Source organism: Medicago sativa, chromosome 1 (assembly GCF_051527215.1).
Source record: "Medicago sativa cultivar Bolivia chromosome 1, Bolivia_mono, whole genome shotgun sequence".
NCBI classification, from domain to species: Eukaryota; Viridiplantae; Streptophyta; class Magnoliopsida; order Fabales; family Fabaceae; genus Medicago; species Medicago sativa.
In genome coordinates, this window is record NC_140749.1 from 20,006,134 (window position 1) to 20,032,080 (window position 25,947).

The window sequence follows — 25,947 nt, forward strand, 5'->3', positions numbered from 1 at the left end:
GTACCAAAAAAAGCATATAATAAAAATTGCACATATCCAATATATGATTAAAGGACTGAGAGAATCAAGGGATAAAAAGGGTCTACATAAATCAAATTAACAGGACAATCTGCCCCAGTTCAGACACTAGTAAGTATCAGGCTGAATCATCAATATGAGCTAAAAATTTGCCCCTGAATAGTTTAGTGGTATCACTTTTCAAATTAAATCCTTGACTATTTACAAAATAAAACATTAGTGTTCAAGCAGCATTCATCGAGGTCGAAAGGACAACGTGAGCTAAAAATTGCACCCCATCCTGGATTTTACTTATCGCTGTGATTTGATCAGCTCGAAGGTGTTCAGAGAAAGCACTGGCTTTTTCTTGGACTGATGTCTTCTTGGGGACAACTGTGGGAGACTCAGCAGTAACACCTTTAATGGCTGCTTGATAAGCCTCGGTTACATCAGATATGCCTGATAAATGCATTGAAAATGTCAAACGATAAACGTAACTCAGAAATAGTCTGCTTCATGGTATATTGTGTTTAGAAGAGTGTATTCATAACTTAGATAGAATTTAGAATTATCTTATGCCACAAACAATTGTGTAAATGTCCGAACAGTTTATGAAAATGACTTATGTATCCAATCCATAGTGCATTAGCTTAATTTCATGAAGCTCACTACTGTAGCTTATAAAAAACAACTTACAGTATTTCTATTCAAACTAAAATGACATGCAGAAGCATCACTATAGAGCCGAAAATTCAAACTATGTTAGCATATCTCTGAGCCTACTGATCATGTGCAGCACACCAAAACTATTAAAAATAAGCAAAAGCACAAGACTACTTGAGCAAATGGGAGGACATAAACAGAAACCTATGGAAAAATTAGGACCCACGAAAATCAAAAGGTAACCAACACAAATTAAGGAAGACTTGCAATACCAAAAAAAGGAAGGAGTGACATTCCACCAAGTAAACATACGACTTGCAATACCAAAAAAAAGGTAATTAAATTGTACAACTATTTCCTTCCTGGTGAATATTTTAGATTTGAAATTGCATAACCCACATGAGCATTATACAATCCCTGGGAAATTTCTAAGGGTACAAGGGACTATATCAACATCCTCAAAAGCCCTAATCACAGGGGAAAACAACTTACAGTTTGTATGCATAGTAATTCATAATTATACTCAGGTATAATTATATGCATAAACGCTTATATGATAAGTGTTGAACCCTAAAGCCAACTGAAGGGAGCTTCTAGGGTGGACCATGGTCTACTAACCACTGACAACATAACCGTTGAACATTAATTTAATAGTTGGTTTTAGAATATTACAGTTGTTAGTGATTGTTCTATGGTTTGAGTAAAAAAAGTGGTTGTTCCATAGTTAACCAAATCAACCCATGGTGTAGATGTTTTTAATACAACATGATTATGATCATAGATATGAGCAATAGACAGCCAACCTGTAGTAAAACTGCTGGAAACTGCTTCTAAATATCCAATCATTGTCTGGGCATTTATTCTTATGATCTTAGCTTTTGCAGAAATATCTTCAGGCCACTCTATGTTAGCCTTATCGTCATCAACTTCTTCATCCTCGGTTTTGTTGGCAAGAGAAATGATGGATTTGCCAAACGTTAGAAGTTGTGAAACCGCGAAACAGCACATTTCAGACAGTCTCTGCAAAGAAAAGCAGACACTACTTTATTCACTTTTACAACAAACCTTGCATGATGATGAAAAGAAAGAGAGGATACGTTTTATAATTAACAGAAAATAATAAACACAGCCAGAATATTTTTACGTACATGAACTCCCTCAGAATGAAGAGAGTCTAATCTTCCAGTAGTTCTCTGAATTATATCATTAGCAGCTAGGCCAGCCAAGGCATTTGTGAAACTGAAAAATGAAAATAAGATGCATCACATAATTGGGAAGAGGGCTTTCTCAATCTATAAGGGTAAATGGTGATCACGCTTACATAATAACTAGCTGCAGATAGGAACAGGACCACAAAGTTAAGTGGGAAGAAAAGAAAAAAAATTGAGTTAATTGATAAAAACAAACATATTTCTTATCCATAGATGTTACTGAGCTTTCTTTTACTAATCCTATTAGTGTAAGCACATTTTGTTTTATATTCTTCTTGCATCCAATCCAACCCAACATTCCAATTTTCTACATTTAGTAAAAAAAATTAAACCAATAGTTCCACACCCTTGGAGAAAAATTGTGATAACTAGCACAAGCAGAAATCGACCAACTTTAACTCAAAACTGTGGCAACAAGAGTAGGCGAATAAAACATAGATAATTACATATGGATGAGATATATTACCCAGCAGCCATTTCAGCAGCCTTGCCAACACTTGCATCATGTAAATTCTTGATCTCATCACCGCTTCCTGCATTTCCTTTCTTTATTGTTTTTCCTTTGTTAGAATCAGCACCAGCATCAATTTCATTACTCAAATCAAAAATTTGTTGGACCTCTTTAAGCTTCCCGTCAAATGCAGACTTTTGATCTGCAGATAATTTTGCTTTTCTTCTGTTAAACAACAAGGCATAATGACTAGACAAAGCCTCCAGTTCCTGAGAATTGCATACGAAACATTTTGTTAACACCAAAAATCTAAAATACAGTGCAATTGAAACTACAAGGATTTTGGTGGAGAAGAAAATGTGAAAGCAAACTCTGAATAATAGAATAATAATCATGACATGGTTCGTAATGATATGACAGAAGGTTTCAATTTTACTATATACTTTTCTATACGACTTTGATTATAAGATTAATTTACATTTATATTCATTCCACACAATAAAAATCATCATAACTTTAATACTACTGACTTACTAGGATTCCTTTATATTTTTTGCAGGAAGAAGTGGAGTAGATGTTAACACTGCTATTGAGTTATATTTTTTCAAAGATTCAGTTTAATTGTGTAACTTTCTTGTGTCTAAAGACAAGAATTAAAAAAATGACATTTTTTAGGCAAAGAGGGACAACAACTGTTTATTTTTTGAGAGAACATTAAAAAGAATATCAAATTAGCATAAAGACAAATAAAAATAAGGGCTTCTATATCTTTTGAAAAATAACATTCTAGACAAATCAGATCTCTCTCTCTCTCTCTCTCTCTCTCTCTCTCTCTCTCTCTCTCTCTCTTCTCGATTTCTTCTCCCAACCAAACATACCCTAACAAATTGTGCTAGATATAATAATGATATTATAAGATATTTTCTATAAATCTGCAAAATAAAGTTACCTCCAGCTGCTCTGGACCTCCATAAATGTAAAAACATCGATCAAATGTCACTTCTTCTGATAATTGATCTTCATCGCTTTGGTCATCACCTTCTTTTCTAGCCTTTTCAATCTCAATTCCAGTTTCACTGATTAATAAGTCCATCGTCTCCTTACCCACATATTCAAGCACTTGCATTCCCTTTGCAGTAAAAGCTTTTCCAGTCTGTAAAATAATAAATAGAAATAAGCATGTAAATATGTAACTATTGATAAAAGAAATCCTATTGAGAATGACAGGAGTTTTCCAAACCTCTAATAGGGAAGGTGCATTAGAACCTGGAGTTCCTGGTCCATCATGCGGTACAGATCCTCCAAGGTTTGAAGCTGAATTCTCGAGCCTAAAGAAACAAATAAATTATTCGGGTTAATAGCGGTTAGCAAAAAAATAAATATTATGTATGATAGGAAGCTTATGTTTCCATTGCATATCAACAGATACTCGAAACAAATTGCAAGAAAACACACAAAAGCCATGACTTCGAATAAAAGATAAAAAGCTCTTCTCAGTCGACAAAGGTCAGGTCTATACACTAGATATAAGCAAGAAAGAAAGAAAACAAACACAGTCAAGAGAATACGCTCTAGTAGTCTAATCCTCTGCATTTGTATTCGTCTATTTCTCTTTAATAGAATTACTTCTTTTATGAAACTTATGGAGTAGTCAATAAGATGATAAGCTTGGTGTTGTTGCGGTAGATGAATAAACATATAAGAAAATATGCAATTAGAAACGGATACATAAGAAAGAATGCAATGATATCATGTATAAAGGATAAGGTGATTGAGTCTTGCCTAATGTAAAGGAGCCCAATTAATCATCCACTTTGTAACAGTATTAAAAATACTAGTGGGTTACAGGTTGATTTGATTTTACTAAAGGTGAAGCGCATGTTGTTCCATACTTCATTCCCCTTTAAAAAATTGCACAATATACTAGTTAAAAGATATAGGTGTGTATTTTCATCAAAAATACCAAGGTATCGCCATACTAATAGTGATCAGCAACTAGACTAACAGTGCAATGCCCGTGTAGGTTAATATATACTAATAATTAATTAAAAAAAATTAAAACAATGAATCATACTTGTGAACTAACTCACTGCCACCTCTCCATGCATTTCCTAAAGCACTCCATGCTCCAGAAGCAAAAGTCTCCACAGAATTATCGAAAACCTTCAAACCCTACACACATTACAGAGCTCAAGTATAAGTGATGGATATAGTGCAGACCAGATAACAAGAAATGCATTTTTCCCACTATGTGGGGTTGTCTACATGGATCAAACAATAGCATAATGTCCAGTTATGATTCATATCCAATGATAAGGTACTATACTACTATAGGCAAACAAAAAGAGTAAAATTTGCATCCATAAATACAAAAATATCTTCCCTCGATACAATTAAGCTGCGACATTAAACCATCAATTGTCTTTCTTAAACACAATATTGCCTACAATTAGTCAAGACAATCATACCATAAAAACATATTCTAGAAGCTCAATTAAGCACTATTTTCATCATCACCTAGCAGAAAAGATATCAACATAAAAAGATAAAAAAATAAATAGAAAAATTGAATTGAGAACAAGAAATTTGCATATTTGTTATTTCATAGTAAAAATTTAAACCAACATAATATACACAGAGAAGCTCAGTTGATCTAGTTTTGAAATGCAATAAAGATCAAACATCTAAAACAAAAGGAGTATCCTTTGATGCTTGCCTGGCTAAGTAGTGAATCTTCACTAGCTTTCTCCAATTTATCTAGAGCAGATTTTCGTAATGGAGCAGCATCACTCTCATCGTCGCTTTCCTTTTCAGCTTCTTCATCCACTACATCCTCTTTAGAAGACTCCGAGTCTTCAGCAGCGATTTGCAACTCCGCAATGCTCTTTGATGCTGTCTCTGCGACTGAAGCAGCCTGCATTTTGAAAATCACCATTAATTCACAACCAAAAATTCTATATCCTCCTATCAACTATTCCCAATAACCTAAATCCTTCCAAAATTAAATTACTTCCAAGAAATTAACGCCTGTACTTTTTCATTTACATTTATTCATTTCAAGAAATTGAGATCTACCAAATCCTAGGAAAATATAGCATCAAGGTTTTAAGTTGTGGCGAAAGCCACGCGGACATGAAAAACCCAATGTTGCAACCCAGATCGTGAATTTTTTCATAACCCTTTAATACCATTACTCATTCCCACATGCTAATTTTTACTCTTACAAATACTAACCTTAAATAGTTTTCCTTTAAGATTTAATTCATATACACTGTCAGTGTAAAGAGATTTTACAGTATCAATCAATCATAACCATCAAAAAAAATTAAAAAAATGATTTTTATCATAATCACCTTTAAAGTCACACACATACTAATTGGTTGTGATGTGCTGACAGTGTAAAACTTTTACACAGCATTAAAATTAATCACTTTCCTTTATCATAAATAAAATCTACAACTCAAATAACAAACACTAACTTACTCCACTATGAGCTAAATCAGTAACAAATAAAGAAAGAAAAATATTTGTAATTACATAATAAATCCCATAACCCTAATTCCATTTTTAAAAATTAATTAATAAACACAACAACCACATTTAACAGTACATAATTAAATTAACACTAATTAAGTAATTAAGAGATCAAAATGAATGCATAAAACGACATCGTATTGTAGTGAAACGTACATTGCGAGAGATCTCTTCGGCAGCAACAGCGGCAGCTTTTTGAAGATCGGAGAGAATGGAAGAAAAGCCCCAGCCACCCCAATTTCCGCCGCCACCGGCGTCTTGTGTTGCTTGTTCAGAAAGTTGTTGGTTGTCGTTTTTGTCGTTGTTGGAGTGCGTTTTGTCGTCCATTTTTGAATGAGAGTTTTGAGTGTTGTGAAAACATGGAAGTTGGATCGCGTTGATTTTAGTTTTCGAAATCGAAAGAGTGTAATCTAAGTCACGAGTCGACGTCGTTTTGATGTTATTACTTTTGTTCTTTTTTAATGGGAAATGTTAACTAGTGCCCCGGGCACTTGTTAAGCGCTTTAAATGATAACTTTTTATAACATTTTATGTAATCAGTGTATTGGAAATTAAAAACTTTGTCATTTATAAAGAATAATTTCTTAATTTAGTATGCTTAAAAAGTGTCCCCGGATGCACTCGTTAACAAAACCCTTTCTTAATTTAGCAAAATTACACTATCGTCCTTTAATATTTAACTTCTTTTTTTTTTAAGAAGTCATTTAATATTTAACTGCAACATACTAACACAAAGTACTTTATTTTATTTTATTTTTTCTTTTTAGATACGTCTTTCTGCGTGCATTTTTATTGAATCCAAATACAAATTCAATAAAAATGCACGCACAAAGACGTGTGATAACTGATAGTAAGTACACCAAGTCAGGGACCTAACAGTAAATTGAGGATATTGATTTTCGATTCAGGGACCTAACTGATAGTAAGTATACACAGTCGGGGATCTAACAGTAAATTGAGGATATTGATTTTCGATTCAGGGACCAAATTAACCATTTTTTTACTTTCACATTAGTCCCTGTGACACGTCATACTCCTTGTCAGCGTGTCACATCATTACTTAACAGATTTTTTTAACGGCAGGGACTAAAGTGATAACGGAAATGACCATTTTTTACTTTCACTTTAGTCCCTGTGACACGTCATACTCCTTGTCAACGTGCCACATCATCATTTAATAGATTTTTTTAACGACAGGGACTAAAGTGATAACGGAAGTGTAGAGTCAGGGACTTGTTTGTATTTAATCCTGAGTCAGGGACCTATGTGACAGCGAGGTGCAGAGCCAGAGACTAAAGTGACTATTTGCTCTAATCTCAATCATTCAACCTATATGTTTTTTCTCACTTCTTTGTTTTGTTTATTCCTTTGTGAGTCAATCAACTATTGCATAGGAAAATGAGGAATGGTTGGACAAAAAGAGCAGGAGAGAGGATCCAATTCCATTTCTACTACGTTTAACTTATTTTTAGATTCCCTCACCAAAAAAAAAATTAGTTGTAGATAGATAGTAAGTAAATGCGTTAAAAAGTTTAAAAAAGAAATTTTGTCTTGAAAATATTGCATTTAATCCATTGAAACTTTAAAAAATAACATTTTCTACTTAAAATTTACCAATTACTTTTATTTTTATATTATTAACAAGTGTCTTAAACGTACTTGTTAGCAAGACCCTAGATAATATAATATGTTTAACGATATGTTTATTTTATCATATTTGACTATAATTTTATTAGAATATAATATAACCAAATAAAGATTTAATTTTATTGTTCCAATTGTAGTATAATTGTTCGTGTTATAATGAAATTTAAACGGAGATACAATCTTAAAAGTTGCGTCAAACAAAGTGGTCAAACATAATATATACGATTTTCTCAAATTGTTAGCGGTGTCAGCGCGTGTCAGTGTCCGTGTCTGTATCCGTGCTACATAGGCTCTTAATATATCTTTTCTTCAGGTTTTGATTCTCAGAGAAACTTGTTGATTTCAATTTTAGCCTTCAATCCATCTAAGGTCAGTGATCTCATCTAATTTTTTTTTTTACAAGTTTGAAGGTTTCAGACTTTTTATAAGATGTCTTTTATTTTTGCCAATGAAATAAACCTTCAAATTCGTACTTAGAATAAAGAGCGATAAGTTTAGGGACCGAATTGATATATTGAGAAATATTTGTTATGTTTACATAGTTTTAAGGACGACATAGAAGAGAAAATGATAATTTAGGGACTGAATTGATGGTTTATTCTTTGCCAACAGTGGAGACTCGTTTCAATGATTTTCCAATGGTTAGGAATTATGCAACTCTTAGGATGACTTTATTTTTCATTGCCAATGGCTCGGATTTGTGCAATACTGCAGTGAACAAATTATGCAGTTGGTGATGTTTTGATATTTCTTCAGATTTGTAAAGATGACATTACAAGTTTATAGCTAATGTTCAAACTTATAGATGATGCATTTTATTTTGTCTCGTATTAGAAATATGATTAGAGCAATTTATGTGCTTTGATGCTTAAAAGATTCAATCAGTATTACCAATTTTAAAAATATAAAATCAGTTTCCCTTTCTCCCGTTCTCTTCGCTCGCTCTCTTCGAGTTTGTGCTACTCACATTCTAAAGCGAAGCCACATCAGACATTCTACATGTTGTTTAAGCACTTGAGCTTCAACAGCTTCGCCTTTTAGTAGTGACGGTGCATTTGATATTTGGTTATCTTTGATTCTTCGCATGTTCAGTCCTAATGCTCATTGCAGTAACATCATAGTTGTTGTTTACATGTTTTCTCTTTGCCTTTGATTCTTTAGGACTTTATTTGTTGTTTGAGATTTTTGCTGAAGGTTAGAGAAATGAAAAAGATGTAGTTTAATCCATTTTAGCTTAGTTACCAGTGCAAAAAACATGTTTTTTCAGAAAATTTAATATAGCTAAACCAATCGAGTTTAAAATTTGAAAATTGGTAAAATATAATGAAAGCTAAAACTCCATTGTTTATATTTCTTTTCGATTGTTCGTGATCTGCTTTGTAGCTAAACCAACTGTATGTTGTTTGGAAGCTTTTAAAATTTGAATCTTCAATTGTTTTATCTTGTTCAATTTGTTAGTCTTTGTGTGTCTTCAAAAGCACTTGATATTTGTTTTATGCAGGTTTGGATTCTTAAGGAAACTTTTTTCAATTTTGCTTCATATCAGAGGATATCAGTTTTTGGCTACAACATTGATATAAATAACCTGTTGGTATAAATAAGTACAATATTGATATTTGTTGCAAATAGTAGTACGCTCATAAATTAAACTCAAGTATGCGTATTAAGCAGCACGAAAATGAAAGGAAGCAGAGAAAAGAAATTCATTTGCTACTAATAGGAACTAAGATATAAAATGTCATTGAAATGAGTCCAATTAGAATTCACACATATGTGAAGTTCAGCTTTGTGCATATTATTGGGACTATGGCAAAAATAAAGACAATGATGTTAGTATCCTTCAATTGTTGGGGGAGGAGGCGACGTATATTCAGCTCCCATGTGTGGTGGCAAGATGACGTCATCCCACGTTGGTGGTGGTGGAGAGTTGACCGGTGGAGGAGGAGAGTGTACTGGTGGTGGTGGTGAGTGGACTGGTGGTGGAGGGGAGTGCACTGGTGGTGGTGGAGAATGGACTGGTGGTGGTGGAGAATAGACTGGTGGGGGTGGGGGAGGAGAGTGAACTGGTGGTGGTGGAGAGTAGACTGGTGGTGGAGGAGAGTGGACTGGTGGAGGAGGTGAGTGAACTGGTGGTGGTGGAGAGTGGACTGGTGGAGGAGGTGAGTGGACTGGTGGAGGAGGTGAGTGAACAGGTGGTGGGGGAGAGTGAACTGGTGGTGGTGGAGAGTGGACTGGTGGAGGAGGTGAGTGGACAGGTGGTGGTGGTGGAGAGTGGACAGGTGGTGGTGGAGAGTGGACAGGAGGTGGTGGTGATGACACTGGTGCTTTTGTTGGTGGAATATCCTCGACTGGTGCTCTTGTTGGTGGAATGTCCTCAACCGGTGCCCTTGTTGGTGGAATATCCTCAACTGGTGGAAGCGTAGGTGGAATGTCCTCAACTGGTGCTCTTGTTGGTGGAATATCCTCAACTGGTGGAAGTGTTGGTGGAAGTGGTGGTTGAGCCTTTGGTGTCTCTTGCTTAGGAGCTCCTCCGCCACAGTGTTTGCTACAATCCACAGGTTTGGTTAAAACTGGTAAGCATTCCTTTGATGTCTTCTGATTTTTCCTTCCGGGTAAACAATTATTGGCATCATCAAATGCAACATTAGGATTACTAGAAGGAAGACAAGTTTGAGCTGCTCCATTGAAGTAATTATCAGAAAATGTGAAGTTAGTCAACATAGGTAGCTGACAAATAGTGTTGGAAACATATCCACTAAGCTTGTTATGTGTAATGTCGATAACCTCAACATTCTTCAATCCTGCCAAATTTGGTAGTGTCCCAACAAACCCATTTTGGCTAACATCCAAAACAGCTATATTCCCTAACATACCAAGCTCTTGTGGAAAACAACCACCAAGACCATTTCCCAATAAAACAATTTCATTCAAGTTCGCCATGTTTCCAATTGATTTTGGAATACAACCTGTGAATTGGTTGTTAGCAAAAGTCACAACAGAAGCTTTTGATTTTCCAAGTGTTTCTGGTATACCACATGTAAAACGGTTGTTGTTTAAAAATATTGCATCAAGTTCTTTCTCAAAGAGCTCATGAGGTAAACATCCTTCAAAGTCATTGAATCTAATATCCAAGTACTTCAAACCTGGCCATGTGAGTACCACAGAAGGAAAACCGCCTACGAAATGGTTGTTACTGATATCAAACTCATGCAGAAGGGTGAGATTTTTAAGGCTCTCTGGAATAATACCACAGAATCTGTTTGAGTTAACATGGAAAAGAGCAGCATCTTTCAACAGGCCTAACTCTTCTGGAAGGTGACCAGCAATGTCGGCGTGGTTAAGATCGACACCGGCTACAACATTCAGTTTAGGATCATCAAGAGCAGGAGCACAAAAGACACCAGTGTAAGAACAAACATCATTGCCAACCCAATTACCAGTTGTGTTAAAAGGGTCAGAATGAATAGCATCTTTCCATGCTTGAAATGCAACATAAGCATTTTTTAGCCTCTCATTAGGAAAACTTGTGGCAGGAAAACTTGTGACACTATCATCATTGTTGTTATTATTACCACCATTTCCACTTTCGATTACAGGTGATGGATTGTTATTATTATTACCACCATTTCCACCATTACCACTTTCGATTACAGGTGATGCAGCGGGAGAATGATCGATATCAAAAGAGAATAATGGCGTTGGTGATAGAGCCGGAGCTTGTGATGGAGCCGAAACATCTAGTAATTGAGTCGGAGCTTCTGATTGAGCCGGATCATCTGATGATTGAGCCGGAGTATCATCAAAAGTAAATCCATATTCAAGTTTTGATGGATCATCACCAGAGATAACTACTGGAAATTGAGGGCCATCAAAAGAAAAAGTTGAAAAAGAAGGAACAAGAAGAGAAAATAAGATAAAGCAACCTAAGGCCTTGTTAGAATAACGGTGAGCCATGGCTTCCCACCTTGGTTGGCCCAAGGCTGCATACAACAAAGCTTAAGGAAATGAAGAAAACAAGGGTGTTATTATATTGAGGAAGATAGAGAGGTTTGTTGAATTTGACACCCATTACGGAGTTGTAGAAAATAGAGTTTCTATGTCTAGAATGTTTTTGTTCCGAATGTTATGGGTTCTCTCTAAGATAGACACTAATTTTGGCTTAGACACTATTTTTGGCTTAGACACTATTTTTGGTTTTGGCATATTTAGAGATGATATAGATTGTTAACAACCATGATTTCATAACCATATAGCCAATTATTGTTTGACTTGGTTGTTCTTTGACAAAATTAGAACTAAATTTCCATTGGTTTCAAATTATATCCCATCTTTGTGTGTATTAATTCATCTCCATGAACTCATCACAAATAACCACAAATGCAGCTAGCTATATATCAGAGAGACAAATATAGTTATTATTGATTTATATCATATAAATGGTAAAATTATTATTTACAATAAAAAATAATGATAAGACTATTATTATATATTACTCTTAACAAAAAAAAAAACTACTATATATTATTATTATCATTATCGGTTTTACTATCATTATCATTATTATTGTTAATATTATTTGTTGCCCTTAAATAGGACATCCATTATAACTAATCCTACAAGTGTTACCGTAACAAATCCTCTCAAAAGACCAACTTGGTTTAGAATTTCAACATAGTAATTACATTAAAAGAAGACTACAGCTTTTTAGAACCCTATTTTAACTATTCTTACACTGAAGATGGTATGTGTTGACATAGTGACATGATTATTGTAATGCATTCATCATATTCAATTAGTTCATTATTTCTATGTGAATGTAGATTATATACTCTCATCAACTTTTCTAAAAACAATTGAGAATGAGAGTGAAGATGGAGAAAAAGCAGATTCAGACCTATTTAGAAATGTAATTCCGGCCTACACACATAGCAAAAGAAATAACTCTTGCTCTTAGAGTTATTGTTCTTTCTTTTTTTGAACCGAGTTTATTAATCATAAAGTGGTAATAAATCAAAGGCCACTACAACCGAAATACAATGAGGAGTTTCATCAATCCAAACAAAATAAGTTAAAGAGGAAATAAAAAATTTAGCCAAGTAATGTGCAACTTGATAGCCACTCAGCGAACAAGGAGAAATTCTAGGTTATTGTAATTTTGAAATGAACTTTTTGCAATCTTCAGCTATCGTCCCCAAATGTGCTTAACTTGAGATTCACCGAGGGCTATGACATTTGATGAATCTGATTATGGAGTTAACTACAAATCATTATGAAATTTCGGACTGGCCTTTCGAAGAATGTCACAATCAAATTTCAATCAAAATCAATTTTACAACATTAACATTATAGTGTATGTCATTCTTTCATACAACAAAACGTTAACAAGTACACCACTACATATATCAAGTTTTGAAGTTGTTCAAAACATAAATCAACAATGCAAATCTAAAGAGAAGTCAAACTAAACTAAAGTCACTACTATGCTTCATATGATAAACTTAATTATAACAACGCAATGGGAAATATTAATGACACAACATGAACAATACACTGTTTTAATAAAATAATAACTATGTATATGCTTGGAGGTTTCTAACTTTCATGGCTATAATCTTTTGAAAACTACTGCAACACTGTCGTTAATTCACTCTAAGAAGCTTGTTTATAAATCTTTTATCCAAACTAATAATTTAAATAACACTGTGATATCTCAGTCTAATAAGTTTGATGTTCTAAGAAAACATAAAGCTAGATAAAATTAAATTACTCAATTTTTTACATGCAACAATTAACACCGAGGACATGGCTAATTAATTTTGTCATACATTCTTGTATTACAAAATTTATACCGCCTGTACAGCGGTGAAATGTGTTGGGTCGACCCTTTGACATAACAAGTCTGATTAAATAAATGAGTTAGACCTGATCGATCTATTTGTTATCGAACAACTAATAATTAAGTCTGACTCAACCACTATGGTCTAATGAGTTTTTTTTGGTTTATTCATTTCATTGTTTGCCATTTTATTTCTCACAATATTTTATTTGGTGAGAGTATACTCACAAAAAAAAATCATAATTAAAAATATGGGCCAATTAAAAAACAAATTCATAACTTCATGACTCGTAATTTAAAGAACAATTTTCTATTTTAAATTTTTTTAATGTTTTTAATTGGATGCTCATTTAATTTTGTTAATGCTAAATGCCAATTAAAGAACAAATTCATACTAACTTATAATATATCAACTTAAATTTTTTAAAAAGTTTAACTTTTGTTAAAAATATGTTTAAGCTAAACATATCTCATTTTTATTAAATTCACATATTTAAATATCACATGGATATGCTTGTATGACATTGGTCAGGAGCCCAAATAGTTGAATAATACTTATGTACCATTGAGCTACCAATGTTATATAACATTGGTCAATTAGAATGTGCCACGTGGCACACACTTTTCCTTTATACATTTTCTCTTTTCTCTTTAGTCTTTCCTTACTTTATATATTTTCTCTTTTCTCTTTAGTCTTTTCCTTACATTAGCCATATGGCACACCCTAATTAACCAATGTTATATAACATTGGTAGCCCAATGGTACACAAGTGATATCCCCAAAAGACCCATATGATCCGTCTGATCTGACTCAAATTTTATCGAGGCTAATTGGATTGGTGAGACCAAACTCATACTAAAACATGTGCCAATGAATCCGTCCATCGTACCCAACCATTTTGGTAAGTCGGTGTATACAAATTATATTTAAAACATATTCATATTTAGCACATCAACATCGTTAATTAAAAAGTTGAATCAGATATCACAAGACTTTTAAATCATATCTCGATGACCGTAAACTATTCAAACTGAGACAAAAACCACAATCAAACCGCTCAAATAACCGAACCATAACCATCCGGTTCGGTTCGGTTTGGATTGATTTGCTTTAAGACACTTTTGCTTGTAAGATTTGTCTTAGGTGGACAAAACAGAAACCGAACAAGAGAGAGAGAGCGAGGTTACCGCTATGCTATCTTTGAAGGTTTCAAACACTTTCCTTTCAGTTACAGAACAAGGAAGAAGAAGATGAAGAAGAAGAAGAAGATGGGTCCTCTTACAATGGATACCATCTTTGATCTCATTGAAGAAGCTAAGCTCCGTTTTCTATGGTGGTCTCTTTGTATATTCGCCATTTCCTATTTCTTAACACGTACGTTATTTCAATTCCATTTCATTCACGTTCTATACTGTTCAATCTCGTGTTTTTAAGGATTGATTTTGTTACATTTGCTTTTTTTCTATCTGGGTTTTGCTTTATCAGTGTAAAGTTTGAATCTTTGATTGGCATTTGCTGTTTTGGTATATGGGTTTTGCTTTATTACTGCAAGTTTTGAGTCTTTGTTATGAAGTATTGGAACAGGCATGGACATGAGACATGACATTGACAAATGCGTAATAATTTGAGAAAATTGAAGTGATTGATTGTAATTTGTAAATGCATGTGTCAGTGTTGCACACCGACATGTGTCAAACACACTTTCAATGTGTGTAATGTCGGTGTCATTGTTGATGTGTCAAGTGTGAGTTAGAAGTCTCACATTTGATGAAAAAGTTGATGTTGAGCAACATACTCTTTAAGGTTTTGGGTAAAGATGTGGTGTTCAAGCTGACTTGTGTAATAGCTCTTAGCTCAATGTGTTGATCCACTCCTCTAGAAGTCCCATTGGGACTCCCAACATTGTCAGACCCTAAGATGTGTCAGACATGCCTTTAATATGAACTGTCGGTGTTGCATCATAGTATTTGATTGGTATCTACTATTTTGCTATCTAGGTTATGCTTTTTAGATTGCATAGTGTATTATTTGTTTATATTTTCTTTGTTGTTTATTATAGATACAAGTAAATCAATGTGGATGAATATACCAATGTCCATTCTTTTTTTTACTGGTCTGAAGATTCTTGTGAACAAAGTGGAGTTTCGTTGGAAGGTTCAGCCACCTAAATCACAAACTTACCTATCTCATTTGGAGAAAAAGCAGTTGCCGCTAGATGAAGAATGCCTCTCTACTTCACTTCCCCCTCCCAAATGGAAGAAGAAAATTGATTCTCCTGTGGTGGAGGCTGCTATGAACGATTTCATCGATTTGATATTGAAGGATTTCGTGATAAATATGTGGTATGCAGACATTACTCAAGATGGGGAGTTTCCTGAGCAAATACGTGACTTAATCATGGATGCTCTTGCTGAAGTCTCGGTGAGGGTTAAAGAGATAAACATTGTTGACTTGCTCACAGGGTATATTATTTTTTTTTTATTTTTTTTTTTTGCAGGGTATATTGTTTTTCTTGCATTTATGAAGAAAGGGGTTTTGGGAGTTATTGACTTGCTACTTTGATAATGAATTGATTGATGCTACATTTGTCTCTAAAATAGGACCCTCTTGAAATTCTTACTTGTCCCTTTTCATAGGTCCCGTTTGAAATTTTCAATTGCAATAATTATTTCTTTACCTATGCACCCCCTAATTATGTTACATCTTTTACTTCAACCTGTAATAAGTACTATATTGGAAACATAAACAAATTCTCTCTCTTGAAGGATAAACTTTTAAAACATCAATTGTCAACAAATTTAATACTACTATCAACATTATTAATTCTCATGATTTAGTCAACAAAATCTTATATTTAGCGCTGGAGATAGTACTAGATAAGATTAAGAAAACCACTAAACGTGTTATGTCTCGCTTGCATTGCAGTGGTATAGTTGATTTAATTAGCGATCATATAGACCTCTTCAGAAGAAATCAAGCTGCCATAGGTAGGGATGTTATGTTAACATTGTCTTCTGAGGAAAGGGATGAAAGATTGAAATTCCATCTGTTGAAGTCCAAGGAGCTTCACCCAGCACTAATATCTCCAGAGAGTGAGTACAAGGTGTGAGTGGAGTGTCCAAATGTTATCTCTGTTTAGCTTTTGAGGAATATATACATCTCATACCTTATCTAATGATTTCACTTTCTTCATTAGGTTCTTCAGCGGCTAATGAGTGGAGTATTAGGTACGGTACTAAGAAAACCAGAAGCTCAAGTTCCAGTTGTTCGATCAATAGCTCGGGAAATTCTAACTTGCTTGATATTGCAACCTATAATGAATTTGGCATGCCCTGCGTAAGTTGCTGAATATTTGATCTTATATTTCATATATTGAACCTTTACTGTTGGGAGAATATGATTCAATTTAGTAATTAACCAAACAGGTAACAAGCATAGAAGTATCCAATAACATAAAACCTATGCGATGATAAAATATACATTGATCAAAGCCTTAATCATTAAAGTAAAAGTTAAAAAATACCATTGCATAATACAATGAAGTGATAAGTTGTTGCCCTTATGACTTATTAACTACTTTGGAGAGTTTTCTTTGATGAAGATTATGTTTCCGCTTAATATTTTTGGTTGTCTGAGATGCTGGAAGGTACGAGAAATCATATGCATTACCACCTGTTTACATTCTCAAGCTGGCTAATTTAAAGTTAATATAGCTTCAAGCTTAAAATATCTTATCTATGGATCCAAGAAATAAAAGTTTAGCATATTATCTAATCTAATCGATACAAGAAACTGGATTTTCTTCTTGATTTCCTAAGTAAACCTACCCATGTTGGTCATATCCGACTGAGAATGTTATAGAGTTTTAACTATCCATGTTTTTCTTGATGAACAGGTATATCAATGAGCTGATTGAGTCTCTTCTACTTATCCTTAATGACGGGGATATAAATTGGATGGGCGGTGGTGATCATAGTTCAAATGCTACCAGTACTGCTCATAATCACGATAATCACACAGCCTCTGCTGATTGGGCACAAATGCTGGACGCTGCAACTCAGAGAAGAACTGAAGTTCTTATGCCTGAGAATCTTGAGAACATGTGGGCAAGAGGAAGGAATTACGGAAGGGAAACCCGTAAAAATGCCAAATCCCGCTCTCCTGCAAAACATTCTTCTGCAGACCATTCACTCTTTGAGAGACATTTCACTCATGAAACATCACCGAGGAAATCTGGTGGAACACATGCTTATCCATTGCATAGTGTGGGTTCAGATCCCATACTATATGATGGAAGCACAACTATGTCTGAGTCGTCAATGGATCATGGCAAGAGTTTATCTTTTGAATCAGATCGTCAAGTTGACGGAGTGAGTGACATCATGGATCTTGGTTCTAATAAGCATAAACTTCCACTCAGGAGAACCGGATCCGGATGTTCTTCTCTCTTGGGAGCCCATCCTCATAAAGGAGGGTTCACTGCTGAGTTCCACGCCCCTGAATTTAAGAAGCATGAAGGATTCTGGGGAAAGAGTAGTTTTGACATGGCTACCAGGAGAGAGGGACAGGGTGTTCCAAAGCTTCGGTGCCGGGTATGCACTCTTGACTATAAAAGTTGTGAGTTCTGAACTTTGGAAAAACCTTAAAAAAAAAAAAAACTACAATAAATAAAGCTCATTAGTTTTCAAGTTTTTGTTAGTTTTCCTCCATATAATTGGATCCAGAGGGTGTATACTATTCTAAATTTATAAGTTGTAAATTGATTTATGAAATATGAATAAGAATGGAATCAAATCAGATAGATGGGAAAATTTTCTGCGAACACTTGCATTTAACTAATTTGCTTGTTTTTATTGTCTAATTGTGCGCTGCAGGTGATGGGAGCGTATTTTGAGAAACTTGGATCCACTTCTTTTGCTGTATATTCAATTGCAGTGACTGATGGACAAGAAAAAACTTGGTTTGTAAAACGAAGGTATAAGGTTTGCTTGTTCAAAACTTTAGGCTCTAACAGTACAATAAGATATTTGATCACTTAAACATTTTCTGTCGTACCATTCTATTTCCCGTAATTTTTAGTCGAGACTCATTCTTGATAGAGAATAAATATGACAGAGGTTCAACATTGTTCTGTTTGATACTTATATTTGTGCTTTTGCATCACTGAATTTTCATTTTATGATATATTCAGATACAGGAACTTTGAGCGATTGCATCGACATCTAAAACATATTCCCAATTACACATTACATTTGCCTCCCAAAAGGATATTTTCCTCAAGCACAGAGGATGCCTTTGTACATCAGCGTTGCATTCAACTTGATAAATATCTCCATGTATGCTCGATCATTTTACAACTCTTCAAAGAAATATTTCCTGCCATAACTTTTTAATTGCTATGGCATGGCTCAATTACGCTGTCTTTTTCAGGATCTCCTGTCAATAGCTAATGTTGCTGAACAACACGAAGTATGGGACTTCTTAAGTTCTTCTTCAAAGGTTTGCATCTGCTTGGTATTTCTTATCATAACATCATTTGAGTGACCATAATAGGTTGGAAGAGTGACAATCTAACAAACTTTTCCGCTGTTTTCCTCCTGAAGAATTACTCTTTTGGGAAACCTTCTTCAATGATGAGGACCCTGGCAGGTAAATAAAAGGTTTTAACATTTTGGATTTCAATCATACTTTCGGTTTAAGTCTCAGATTATAGATATTATATTTCTGTGCATGGTGACACAAGTAGAGCGAAATAAAAGGAATAGGGTCTATGTTTGGCGAAATAAAGGAAGTTCAAATTAGTCTGTTATTAAAAGGAGATTGGAGATTTCTGTTAGCTTTTTATTAAAAGGAGAATGGATTTTTCTGTTTGTCATAGGCATCGTTTAGACAAATTGGAAGTGGAGAGTTTAGGTCTCTTGAATAGCTGAGATTATTTTCAACTCAATAGTGAATTCTTATTGTCATGTTGGAAATTCATCTTCATCAAGGTCTGCCCCTAGCTGCCTAGTTGCGGCATTTGGGTTGCCTTTGTTGCAGCCTCCAACACCTTCATCATGTTGGGTGTGAAGGGGTTGATTTAGTCCCACATTTTCATAGAGATATGGCCTATGTAGTGCTTATAAAGTTTGGGCAGCCTTCACCTTACAAAGTGGTTTTGTAAGGTTGGGTTAGGCCCAACCTAAAATTCTAAGACCTTTCAACTTTTCCGGTCCGTTATATCAGATAAAAGTGTTTGCCTTTATCGTGATTTTCATTGTTGTGTGGGCTGATTGGGCAGGATCCTTTGTCTTTAATATCTGGTGGTTTCAGATTGGAAGCCAAGTTGTTTTATAGAAAATTGTTCCAATGAATTATTTATCTGCAACCAATGTAAACTAATTCTAAATAAATAGGGAAACTGGAAAACAAATCATAATAATATCTAGATAATATGAAAAACTAATTCTAAGAGATAATCTCAGATAATCTAACATTATAAATTAATCTTACGAGATCAACTAAGATACTACAACATAATATAAAGATAGTATAAGGTATTTTCTAATATTCTAACACTTATTTTGGTGTATTTAAATGTAGGAGCCACACTCTATTGTTTCATGTTTGTAAAATTCAGTTCCTATCATAATGTTCAATTTTTTACACTGGCAGTCAATGTAGATGATGCCGTGGATGATATTGTACGGCAGTTTAAAGGTGTTTCAGATGATTTAAAGCGAAAAGTTGTCACTGCATCATCATCCCCTACCGCTGAAGGTTCTTCAAAATCTTTCACTTGGAACATGGATGAAATGGATAGAAGTAGTTTGAAGAAAAATGCTGCCGAGAGTGCGTTGAGCTCTGAGGATGAGGAAGGTGAAAAAGAAGGAAATTATGGCCATGAGAATATAGCTAGAGAAGTAGAAGAAGATAGTTTGTGCCTTAATGACAATGAATTGAACTCAAAGGATTATTTACAAGGGGTAATAAACCATGGTAATGAGTCTAGTAACTTGGATCTTGATAGGAAACATGATGTTGTAATGGAAGCAAAGGTTGGTAAGGATGTTCCAGCTACAAATGGAACTCTGAGTCATGATACTCCGGACGATCCAATTGGAGTGCCGCCCGAGGTCTCTGTAGTCATTTGGGTTTGAATTGTTTTTTGTTATTCAGCCAACTCAGAAAGCACCATAGCTGTGCTTTAACAGTAGAGAATTAGATAATTTACAAACTATTAAGCACAATTACAAAATTTAAAAACACAGTTACGCACTTGAACATTTACAAAAATGTTAGGGACTTGAGGATCAATTTAACTTTCCTTTAACTTTCAAAAACAATTTAGTAATATTCATATTTTTCACCATTTTGCAGTGGACTCCACCTAATGTGACTGTCCCTATTCTGAATTTGGTCGACAACGTCTTTCAGCTTAATAAAAGAGGCTGGCTAAGGTATATTACTCTTTCTGATTTTTCTTTTTCTTCTGTATTTCCAATTCAGTCAAAGCTATTAAATAATGTCTTTATATTTTCCAGAAATTTTAATCTTATGCCAATTTACATATGCTTCTTTTGGTGTTGTTTAATGTATTTTTTCTAATCTTATGCCAACTTACATATGTTTAGAGACAACTGATTTCGTCCTCGTGAGCTTAGCTCAGTTGGTAACGACAACGCATAATATATGCAAGGTCTGGGGTTCAAATCCCGGCCACCACCAGTCCTTACCCCCTCGTGTTGAAAACTGAAAACGCATGGTAAATTGATTTGCCAGTCAGTCCTTACCCCCTCTCAATATTAATTAAAAAAATTTACCAATAAATAATCAAATTTCAATCTTTTGCAACTTTCTTGAAATTTGGTACTTTTGGAATAAATGGATTCGATTGAGCAAAATATCAAGTGTTATGATGCTATTTTTTTTTTAATTTACGAGATGTAGAAGTTGCTAATGCTAGTTCATTTTTGTTCATGCAGAAGACAGGTCTTTTGGATATCAAAACAGATACTACAGCTAGTGATGGAAGACGCAATCGATGATATACTCCTGAGTGAGATTCATTGGCTCCGGAGAGAGGAAACCATCGCGCAAGGAATTCGGTGGGTCCAAGATGTAAGGTTTAAGCCAAAATTTCACCGGAATATTGTTTGCCAACTCAGAATGAATTTTTTTCATGCAAATTAGGAATATGACACACTGTGTTTAACTGGCTGTTAGTGTCTACCATTTTTTATACACACTATTCTTTATAAAGTTAACCTAGGTCTCACATTTGTACTGTAGTATTCTCAAAAAAATTATGTTACCGAATGTTATTGAATGCTGTTGCTTTAAACTTCATTTGATTTGGTATTTTGTCATTATCTTATTTTAATATATTTTATGAATCAGCCAAAGTTGTTTGTTAGTTCACTTCTAATCAGATTGCCATTATTTGTTTCACATGAAATAAAGTACCTGCTTATTTGGCTTGTATCTGCTTGGTATTTTTTTCATCGTCGTCGGATTGAGCTCGTAAATGCTTGATTGTTGAGACTCTCGCTTGTTTAAAGTTTTCAAAAAATTTTGCCCGCATTAAAAATGAATTTACATGTCTTATGTATCTTTTGTGTTTCTTATTGCATCCAAAAAAGACCAGTTTGCATTTTGCTGTTTGGTAATGACAAATCACAATTTGCAGTTGATGGGGTAAATTCCCGCCCAAAATGTATTCGCATGAGTTAAAAATTTACATCTTTACCACTAACAAAAATTATAAAATAAGTGTCAATGCCTTATCCTAATGATTCATGTTGTCTACTTATGCTTGCAGATCCTCTGGCCAGGTGGCACCTTTTTCTTAAGAATTCAGACCCCTCAGGTGTTTATTGGTGGTGGTGTAACTGATCAAAAGCCTTTACAAACCATAAGTGAATCTGGTGAAAGGAACAGCCACAAATCGCAATTATGGTGTTTCGAGGAACAACTAGAAGCTGCTCGTAGAGCAAGTGATGTGAAGAAACTACTCTTTGGTTAGTTCTATTTTTGTACAGTTTGTATTGGATATTCTTCACTTTTGGAATGTAAGATTTCCTTTTTCAATCTTAGAATTTGGACTTAGGCTTGACCCAACCTCAGAAGGTAGTTCAGGCACTGAATGTTGTTCCCCGCTTATAATTATCCAATGTGGGAGTCAGCAGCACTCCCACTCATGCCTAGAATTGGACTTCTGGGAATGTAATTTGCACTTTCTCAACATCTGCAGATGTCCCAGGGATTCTAGGATAGGCTCAAATACCATCTTAGAAGTTGGGCCTCGGGTTCAACTCGACTCCACAAACTCGGCTTGCTAGATGATGACTATTTTGTGAGGACTACAGGGGTCGTATCTTCCGTTGATGTGAGACTACTCTCAACACACCCTCTCATGCTAAGGTCTGAACATCTAAAGTTTGGATTAATGTGGGTGGAATAACAAGGATCTCAACACCCCCTCACTCTCGAGACTGAACATCTAGAGTGTGGACAAATGCAGGAGGAATAACAAAAATCTTGGCATAGTAACAGATATAGAATAGGCCTATGTATCATCTTAGATTTTGTGTCAAGTTTGTGAGTCCCTTTTTGTGGTCCCTCACTTCATCACACTGATTAGTAAAGCTCCTCCCGGTCTACTCTTTCTGGCTCCTTCTTGTCGCCCATCTCTTTTTTTGGTGGTGCTCTTGTCGCCTGTCTCTTACAAATGGAATTAGAGTTGATGATTATGGTGGGATATGAGTCAGTGGGTGGTGGGGTTATGTTTGAGTGTGCTCAACCTATTTGTTGACAACCCTGTAAACTCTACAAGACTTCCACTTGAAGGAACGCATAGCAATGTAGAGTCCCACAACAGGGTGATTGTTGTAAGTATGCAAGTATGAAATTTTGTAAGTCTCACATTGCTTGCCGATAGGTTAAGTAAAGATAAGTGTGGAAACCCTTGTTATAGCACTGCCTTAAGATTTTGGATCAAGAGGTGGTGTGGGCCCATTTGTGTGCTCTCTCACTTCAGCCCACTTCTTAGAGCTCATCTTTGTTTTCTCTTTCAGGATCCCTCTTCTCGTCCATCTCTTTCAAGGGTTATGAGTCTAAATTAACCCCATAAGCTAGCTCTTGGGATTAGGATTCTACCCCATTAATAAACCGTTGTTCAGGCAATATCATTATTTAATGTGACTTTCAGCATTCTATATCTTGATCTTTCTTCTAAGATGAATGCTTATATCACGTTTATCTTTGACCCATTTTCCCAGGCACATCTAGGTTTTTACTTCTTGTAAACCTCCCATGTGTTTTCCCAATTATGCAATATAATTATTAGAGATAAAGAAGAATGAATCCCCATTATCCTATAAACTTCGATGTCAGTTGTGCAAATTTAACAGTATCTAACATCTTTATGTAGTGCGGAAATGACACGAGGGTAACTTTATCGAGTGCTTCAATCCATGAACATAAATGACTAGACCATAGAGTTCATGATTGCAAAAACTTGAAGGAGTAGTTGGTCATAGTAAGGATGTATATGCACATTACCCCTCTATATTATTGGTGCATCAAGGAACTATTAATCAAAATGTTGATATTTCTTTCTTTTTTCAGTTTTCTTCGTTAAAGTTTGATGCCTTCTGTATTTATCCTTTTTGTTGCTGCTTTAATTTCTTTCTATACTGTGGTTTTTCAGTTTGTCTCTTTCTCTATTAAGTTTTGGGGTCATAAATTCTTATGAATTTCAATGTAAATTTCAAAAATTAAAAAAGAGTGTTATTGGTTGCATTGTATGACAAATAACTACTCATAGGAAATTCACATTCATCCTAAAAGTGGAGAATGTGTTATTCAAAGACTCTTTAAAAGGCTTGAATGTATGAGGCATTTAATATTGGTTATCCACTGTATGGTCTAGTGAAGATATTGATCAAACAAATATGGTCTAGTGAAGAATAGAAGCACACAAATCGAATAGAAGTGAGCAACTGTAATTCTTGAGCAAGAGTTATTCAGGTCTGTAGGGTGATAGACACATCGGACATACTTTTCCCAAAAATCTTGCAATTTTGTTTAGGATAGCTTCTTGTGAACTTAATGCATTCGCTGAAAGAATGTTATGGTATTTTCATGTTATTTGTGTGATCCTTATAACCTTGTGAAAGTTGAGGTGAATAGCATACGACGTTCAAGGATTTGACATATAAAGTTTTCTCCGTTTTTGTCAGATGGAGCTCCGGCAGCCTTAGTAAGTTTAGTCGGGCAGAAGCAGTACAGACGTTGTGCCAGTGATATTTATTTCTTTAGCCAGGTTAAATTTCTTTCTCATTGATTTGAGTTAAATACATTTTGATTCTTATAAAATCGTCACAGTTCAACTTTAGTTTATTTTTATTTATTTTTAGTTCTGATATCTAACAAAAACTACGTGTTTTTAATCCCTCAAGGACTAAAAACACACTTTAATTCCTTATGGACTAAAGCTAAAGATTTGTAAATGAACAACACTGATATCTATTTTGTGATTGCAGTCTTCCATATGTGTGAAGCAACTTGCCTATGCAATTCTTGAACTCCTCCTTATATCCGTCTTCCCCGAATTGCGCAATGTCGTCATGAGTGTTCATGAGAATATGCATGTTCACCAACCTGTATAGACTATTCTCAGCTGCTTGGAGTGGCCTGCTTATGTTCCTAACTAGAGCTCATTTTATGAGAAAAACAAAAAAGAAAACATGATTGATGGTTTTTTCTCCACTAGAGAGAGAATTTGTAAACTTAGAGATTTTGTACATAAAGATAAAGATACATTTTGTATTGTGTGGTAGACTGGTGAAATGCATCTATCTAGTGAATATTTTGCTTTCTCTCTCTTTCTCACCTTCTATCAATTTATTTACATATTTACATTTTTTCCACATTTGATTCCTATCATTTGATGTTAATGTGATTCCTATCACATTAGAAGAGTGAGTGATAGAGAGGACAAAAAAGAGAGGGTGAAGTTTAGTATGGGAATGTAAAGTTCTTTCCCATGATGGAAAAGTTTAATAATAGCCATTGATTTAATATTATTTTATGTGGATGGCCCAGATCTGTTACCTGTTAATGGTTGAAACTTTTTGTTAGCTATATTGTAACAAAAAGCCGACCCCACCGGTCTATTAAAAAATAATTATGCATTTGTTTTGTTTATTGTTTTATTTTAATACTTTGAATGGGCCTTTCGAAAATTTTTTGTTGGTCATTGTTCTGACCCAATTGTTTATACTTTAAGCTGCCATATTAATTTGTTTTAGAGAAGGAAATTATATTAAAAACTCAACTAATGTGTGACATAAAATAGACTAATACATAAAATAAATTAATGTAGACTATTATGTGTGTCATAAAATAATTAGTGTATTTTTTTAAATTTCGTGGCTGTTTATATTTTTTAATATATTGCACAAAAAAGGATAAATTTATTATTATAACACTGTAAAAGGAAAGTACCACCAGAACGACAACTCGGTGAGTGACTCACCAACTCACCACATTAATGAAGATGATATATTTCAGAATAAACTACTCCTATTTTCTCCTTCGATTTGGTGTGTTTCATCTTCGGTTG

At 34.6% G+C, this 25,947-nt stretch overlaps 3 protein-coding genes across 5 annotated transcripts; 1 reads left to right on the forward strand and 2 right to left on the reverse strand.

Annotated features, from left to right (window-relative positions):
- Positions 1–17: 17 nt before the first annotated feature.
- On the reverse strand, positions 18–6,234 carry LOC146953450 (BAT2 domain protein). Its single transcript, XM_085709930.1, has 9 exons — positions 6,013–6,234; positions 5,039–5,236; positions 4,397–4,494; positions 3,563–3,650; positions 3,272–3,475; positions 2,338–2,591; positions 1,809–1,899; positions 1,464–1,680; positions 18–456 (listed from the first exon to the last, which is right to left on the reverse strand). The coding sequence occupies exons 1-9, from the start codon at positions 6,181–6,183 to the stop codon at positions 242–244; spliced, it is 1,536 nt and encodes a 511-aa protein (XP_085566056.1). The 5' UTR covers positions 6,184–6,234; the 3' UTR covers positions 18–241.
- Positions 6,235–9,182: 2,948 nt separating this feature from the next.
- LOC146953451 (pollen-specific leucine-rich repeat extensin-like protein 3) lies at positions 9,183–11,527 on the reverse strand. 2 transcript variants are annotated; one of them, XM_085709991.1, is made up of 2 exons: positions 11,157–11,527; positions 9,183–11,099 (listed from the first exon to the last, which is right to left on the reverse strand). In XM_085709991.1, the coding sequence occupies exons 1-2, from the start codon at positions 11,455–11,457 to the stop codon at positions 9,334–9,336; spliced, it is 2,067 nt and encodes a 688-aa protein (XP_085566117.1). In that variant the 5' UTR covers positions 11,458–11,527; the 3' UTR covers positions 9,183–9,333. The 2 variants fall into 2 exon arrangements, with proteins under 2 accessions (XP_085566117.1, XP_085566107.1); XM_085709981.1 differs by having other exon boundaries at positions 9,183–11,526.
- A 2,815-nt stretch (positions 11,528–14,342) lies between these two features.
- LOC146953452 (uncharacterized) lies at positions 14,343–25,201 on the forward strand. 2 transcript variants are annotated; one of them, XM_085709964.1, is made up of 15 exons: positions 14,343–14,714; positions 15,400–15,802; positions 16,266–16,443; positions 16,537–16,676; positions 17,236–17,932; positions 18,215–18,315; positions 18,532–18,676; positions 18,771–18,839; positions 18,944–18,989; positions 19,995–20,455; positions 20,700–20,779; positions 21,305–21,440; positions 22,141–22,339; positions 24,563–24,645; positions 24,866–25,201. In XM_085709964.1, exons 1-15 carry the CDS (start codon positions 14,591–14,593, stop codon positions 24,989–24,991), a joined length of 2,988 nt encoding a protein of 995 aa, XP_085566090.1. In that variant the 5' UTR covers positions 14,343–14,590; the 3' UTR covers positions 24,992–25,201. The 2 variants fall into 2 exon arrangements, with proteins under 2 accessions (XP_085566090.1, XP_085566097.1); XM_085709971.1 differs by lacking the exons at positions 24,563–24,645; positions 24,866–25,201 and having other exon boundaries at positions 21,305–21,427; positions 22,141–22,320.
- Positions 25,202–25,947: the final 746 nt, after the last annotated feature.

Bases quoted from the DNA above. Each gene is read 5' to 3' on its own strand.
- LOC146953450 (XM_085709930.1), bottom strand. From the start codon at position 6,183: ATGGACGACAAAACGCACTCCAACAACGACAAAAACGACAACCAACAA. The intron at 1,681-1,808 runs GTACGTAAAAAT...TTTTCTTTGCAG, and splicing joins TTCATTCTGAGGGAGTTCAT to AGACTGTCTGAAATGTGCTG. The intron at 457-1,463 runs GTTGGCTGTCTA...TGCATTTATCAG, and splicing joins TTCCAGCAGTTTTACTACAG to GCATATCTGATGTAACCGAG.
- LOC146953451 (XM_085709981.1), bottom strand. From the start codon at position 11,457: ATGGCTCACCGTTATTCTAACAAGGCCTTAGGTTGCTTTATCTTATTT.
- LOC146953452 (XM_085709964.1), top strand. From the start codon at position 14,591: ATGAAGAAGAAGAAGAAGATGGGTCCTCTTACAATGGATACCATCTTT. The intron at 14,715-15,399 runs GTACGTTATTTC...TGTTTATTATAG, and splicing joins CATTTCCTATTTCTTAACAC to ATACAAGTAAATCAATGTGG. The intron at 21,441-22,140 runs GTAAGGTTTAAG...TTATGCTTGCAG, and splicing joins GAATTCGGTGGGTCCAAGAT to ATCCTCTGGCCAGGTGGCAC.